Raw genomic sequence first — 6,227 nt, 5'->3', positions numbered from 1 at the left:
AAACACGCCTAGACACACAAGGTCAATTCAAGGCATATCTTTCGAACGCCATGGACGTTCTTGGACATTTGACCTCCAAACTTCTTGAAACTTGACACACTACCTATACATGCTATCATAACTCAGTTTAGGACCTTAAAACGTCATGAATCACACATAAACACATAGAACACATACGAGGCATTTAGGTAACTTAGTCGTCGAACGTCTTAGTCTTCCCTTGACGTTTGACTTCCAACACACCTAATACTTTAGCTACTGCCTCTATAACACATATTAGACACATTTAGGACTTTAGAACATCAAGACCAACATGTTAGGCTCTAGTTAACCTAAGTGATTCTTGAGGTCTTACATATATGTAATTTTCAATTAATAAATTGACTCAAATCTTAATGGTTAAATTGATATCAAACTGATACCGATCAATAATAAATAAATCAATATCTTAATAGTTATATAATTGTCTAGCATGTGTACAAACTGATAATTGATAAGTTAAATCCATAAAGCTTAGAATCAAACCGAATCAATTGATACATAACCCTATAAGGAATAGAAAAACGTCATTTTTGTGTTTTATTGTGAAATTGTAACAGTGCGAGATTAACATTTTGGTTTACTAGTTATATTGTATCATTAATTGTTTAGTTTTTTTACTAATATTTCTTGTAGGGTTTTACTCAATATATTAGTATAGTATGGTAGAGATTTTAGATTGAAGTCGTACCGTAAAAGAAAAATCACCTATATATAACTCACAAAGACGAGAGTTTTATGTTTACTAAACATAGCATGAGCTTTTACAAAACATATCAGAAATTTTGCAACAAATTTGAAAAAAAAAAGTCAATCAAATTGGTTTATAACAATCATATAACTATCTATTTCTTAATGAGGCCTTCGGCAACTTTTGACATTATTAAAAGATCAAATTGTTTTCTACTTCTATCTAACATTTGAGGCGTTGTCTTGCTACCAAGTGCATTTTGACAATCACTCACAAATTTGGGACACCTTGAAAGGTCATTCTCCAAGCCATTATAATCCTTGTTAGCTAATGATTGGGCAGCATCTTGGAGAACGGTTGTCATTAATCCATAACTACTGTCACAAATAGCATACAAGTCTTGGGTCTCTTTGTCTTTTGCAGTTGCTTTAGCTGCTTGTATGAAAGCATGGTTATTGTTAGCATTTTGTAACGATTGAGCGATAGCAGCTCGTGTTACTTCTTCTGGAACATACAGATGAGCTAAAAATTTTCTAAAAGTGTTTAAGCAAAAAGGAGGATCTTGTACTTGTCTACATATATCTGCTATCAATGCCTCGTCTGCACTCGTGTCACATAAAGAGGTTTGAAAGTTGAAAATATTTGCAATGAGTACTAAAGGAAGGAAGTATGAAGTAAAAAAAGAAGCCATTTTAATTTCTTCAATAATTATTGTTCAGATTTTCGAAGTAAATGCAAGTTAATATATATATAGGGATGACATTGAAACAAAACAGGAATAAACATAAAGTTTATTTCCTTATTTTCTACTTTAAGTATCTATGACATATATAGAAATAATGTTAAATTATTTCCTTCTTCAGCTTCCAATCATATATAGAAATATGTTAGTTTTTTTGTATATTTTTTCCCAACTAATTAACTTATTTCCTCATATGTACATTCCCTTGTCACCCATTTACCTTATGTGTAGTGAAAACTAATTTAGTAAAAACATAATAATTACTAACAAAATTATTTTGAGTTATTTTCCAAAAATATAATTTTATTTTAGGCATATCCCCTCTATTTTGTTTTACTTGGATTTTATTGTAAATAAATCATTATTTTCTACTGTTTATTATCTCAAACTAAAAGTTATTTTTCTCCCAATATTAATTTTCTAACTTAATAGTTATATAAATTAATAATAGTCCAACTTAAATTTTTAAAACATAATTAATCTAGTCAAAGAATACATAATTGTGTCAAGCATGTTATTCATTGTTATCATTTCATGTATAAATCTAGTCAAAGGGACACAGATAGTTTGGGCGATGAATTTGAGTTCACTAGCAAACCATTTTCAAGGAGACCTTCAAGAAAATGATTTATCAAGAGTTAAAATCTGTTTTTTTTTTTCCTATTAAGAGTCAATCGTCAAAAACATATTTGAAATATATATTATTATTTTTATATTTTTAGTTTCATGTGTATGAGTATTTTACCTGAAATATTACCATATGTTTTATCCAATGACATTGCAACTTGTTCACTTTTTTTACTTACACCATTGTTAGGCTGAGAAAATAAACAACTAATATTTAAAATATGTTTCGAAAAACATTTGATAATAGTTCAATTAGAAAATTCATATCTAAAAGGTAAAATATAAAATTAAAAAATTTAGAATATTTTAAATGTATTTTTATCGTTTACTCTCCATTTTTACACACTATTCTTAGTAATATCATCACTAAATAGATGGTATGTTGCGTCAGATTTCGAATATATGAACAATAATTTTATGTAATTGATTAGCGAATATAATTATTTTTATGAATTATTCACTGACCTCTATAATATTAAAAGTAACTTTTCAAAATTAAATTTTTGTATATGAGACCAGTTTAAATGAAGTAATGTGAATATCAAAGGAGTAAATCAAATGAGAGTACAAACAATATGTACGTATTTAGATCCAAAATATTTGTTTCTTTTCTATTATATTGAAACGTGCATACATTAATATATAATTTGTCGTATCAACAATAAAATCTACCCAAGTTAAAGTGAAAACAGTTAGAAATAGAAAAGTATGGGCGACTTTAATCAAGTTGAGGTGCAAAATGCTTTGGCAAAAGATATAAATTCCCCCCTAAATTTATCACCAAAAGTCAATTACACGCTTATACTATTGTGATGACCTATTACACACCTGAATTACTCAAAAGTGAATTTATTTCAACCTTGACGCACATACGACCAATCACATGATGAGAACGTGTTTCACACTCGCGCCACGTCATCACCATGTCACTGCCACATCAATAATTACGTCAGATTTTTTAAAAAAAAATCCACGTCACCCAATTTCTTCTTCTTCCTTATACACCATCAAACCCTCTATTAATTAAATTACTACCACTGTTGCTATTATCATCAAATTCACTTCTCCACCACCGTATATTTCACCATCCATAATCAAATTCACCGCCGGAATCTTCTCACAATCATTGTCATCATAAAAAAATCAATAACAAACATCATAAATTTAACTAATTAACCATTAAAACACTATCATTGAAGTTCATAACAATCATAATCATAAATTCACCATCCACATCAAAATCACGAGTTCCATGCTTAAATTGAATTTTATTGGATTACATTAGTTTGTATCCTTTTACTTCACAACAATTACCACAATTGTGTAAGTGTAAGTTGCAGCGTTGGGCCCGTGCTAATCACGGGGCATATGACTATCTAGTTTATTATATAGAAGTGTGACGAGGAGGATGGCTAGGGGCAAATTTGTCATTTCATAAATATTATAGAATGTTTGTTTTTTATGTTATGACATCAAAAAAGTGGTAATATATTTATAATAATAATAATACAACCAAATATATTTTCTTATATGTCATGTGTATCCTAATGATGTGACATTTAATTTGGACTCACATATTCTTTAGATTTTTTTTTTTTAGTGTGAAATTTTGATTAAACCAAAAATATCTATTAAACAATGGCATTTAAGTAATTTTAATATTATTTAAGGGTGAAATAATAATTGTAATTAATTATCAAAATGAAAATCTAGAAGAATCGATACATATCTTTTACTTTTAAAATTGGTCCATAAAGATACTTTTATAATTGTGTTAAAATGAAGAGTTTCTGTTAATTAACTTTTTACAAATAATAATAAATACTAAGCTTCTTTTGACATGTTTTTGAAAGAAAATTTTGAACTAATTTAAAATAAAATGTGATTGAATAGTTAATATTTTATTCCTAAAAATACTTCAAAGAATTATTGCGTAAAGATATTTTTAATATTTGTTACAGAATATGACCAATAAATTTGTTTTTTGATTATTACAATATTCTTTAAAATGACGTATCAATATTTGATATTAATTTGAAGAAATATAAAATTACGTGACTTAAAGAATGAACAATGTTTGACTATTAAAAATTAATGATTTGATAATGTAATCATCAAAAGATAAAAAAATCTAAAATTTTCGTTTCTATATAGAATATTTTCTTAATATCAAATATGATAAACTATTAAACAAGGAAAATTTGACAAGAAAAAAAATTAATATTCAAATTTGAAGGAATATTAAAATACAAAGTAAAGAAAAATGAGTAGTTAAAAAATAAAGAAAAGACAAAAAATGAAAATGTCAATAGAAAAGGGCTTGAGATATATAGCGTAAGAAAAAAATTAAAAAAAAAATAATAACTTGAAACAGAAAACAAGTATATTGGTTATTTTGTGGGGGTACGATTCAAAGTTTTCTTTTACGGCATGATATTTAGAGTGTAGTATCAAAAAGAATTATTAATGTAATTTAGAATATAACATTACATCAATTGTTATCGTATATAGAAATAAAATTGCTTTCATGATTGTTTTTATTTTTATTAAGTTAGAAATCAATATTTTAATAAATATTTTCAACATTTAGAATATAACATTCTAATAATTGTTATTGTATATAGAAATAAATTTGATTTCATGATTGCATTTATTGTTGTGGAAGCTAGAAATCAAGTTTTTAATAAATACTTTCAATATTAATACCAAAATAAATAGAATTATTTCTATTATCAAAGACAATGATAAAATATATCACAAAAATTCACCGACAAAGCAAACTACAAACACATTATACTTGAGTTGAAGCAGTAGAGATTTGAAATGCTTTGAATCTATCTTTACGAATTGGTTGATCAATGATTAGTTTTTTATTAGATGCAAAGCTTATGGTACAAATATTACAAAAAGAAGATAATAACATTATAGAAAATACATACCACTTGCGAAAATATATGAAGATTGATGAACTTTTTCAAAGATATCAACGTTTTATATAATATTCTTTGTATATGTCCCTAAATTCTTTAGCAACATTGATTCAAATGACATTTAACGAATGCCGATAAAGACTTTAGCGCTCTTTATTAATGTCAATATTTATTGCCGCTGAAAGTTATTTTTATTGTAATGTGGGGATCCATAAAAGGATATTCAACATCTACTATATATGGTAAGATAATTTTAGCCATATATAATAGTGTAACTGTTGAAGGGGGTTTGGATCCCCTCAACCCTTGCTAGGTTCGCCCTTGGCTACAACTTTGTTGGTTTAGTATATCTCAATGCGGATCAATTGAGAAAAAAGAGCAATTTGTGTTCAATGGATTATAAATATTAGTGACAAGTTTGAGTATGTAATTAATGTATTTTTTTGCATATATTGTTATTTGGTTGTTGTTGATTGTTGTTAATTGTGTTATTAGGTTATTTATTACGGAACATATTCATTATAAAATAATAATATAAATTTATGTGTTTTTAATAATTTTTAAAATTTATAGGTATAAATTATATTTTTTGAAATAGTCAAATATTTTTAGAGAAATTGAGACCAAACACATGGTGAAACTTTCGAAAAACTTCTCCCAAATGTGATTTGCCAAGAATATTTGAAAATTTGAAGTCAAAAGCTAGCTAAGAATACTCCTCCCGGTGGATAAAAGTAATAGAAGTCTGCTTAGTAGGAATGTTTTTATCAATTTTATTTTGATTTATATTTATTGAAATTTATTCCGAAAAAAAGTGAATATTTCTCATAGCAAAATAACTATTTTTTCATTTGGAGTCCGATATTCATATTGAAATTCGATTAAATCAAAATTCATATCGAAAAATTTGACGTTAAAGAAAATGCACTCTTTTAACTAAGGCGATTGCATAGGATAAAAAGTGTGTTTTCATACTAAACCAACCCAATAAAGTTGCAGCAAAAACTAATAACGGATAAGTTGACATGTTCACATTCATCAATTCATTCTCAATATTATATCAATAGTAACCGATGGCCTCTCAAATCAAATTCTTGACTTCCTCTTGCTATTCATTTTTTGGTAAAGAAAAAACTTTGGAATATAATAAAATCTATACATTAACAATTATATAAACAGTCTTTATTATATATATATA

At 26.7% G+C, this 6,227-nt stretch overlaps 1 protein-coding gene across 1 annotated transcript; it reads right to left on the bottom strand.

Moving 5' to 3' along the window:
* Nucleotides 1-884: 884 nt before the first annotated feature.
* Nucleotides 885-1,421, bottom strand: LOC107003618. Its single transcript, XM_015201942.1, has one exon. It carries the CDS (start codon nucleotides 1,419-1,421, stop codon nucleotides 885-887), a length of 537 nt encoding a protein of 178 aa, XP_015057428.1.
* Between the last annotated feature and the right edge of the window lie 4,806 nt (nucleotides 1,422-6,227).

Source organism: Solanum pennellii, chromosome 11 (assembly GCF_001406875.1).
Source record: "Solanum pennellii chromosome 11, SPENNV200".
NCBI lineage: Eukaryota > Viridiplantae > Streptophyta > Magnoliopsida > Solanales > Solanaceae > Solanum > Solanum pennellii.
The sequence above is the reverse complement of the archived record's forward strand: the minus strand, read 5'-3'. Positions and strand labels throughout refer to the sequence as shown.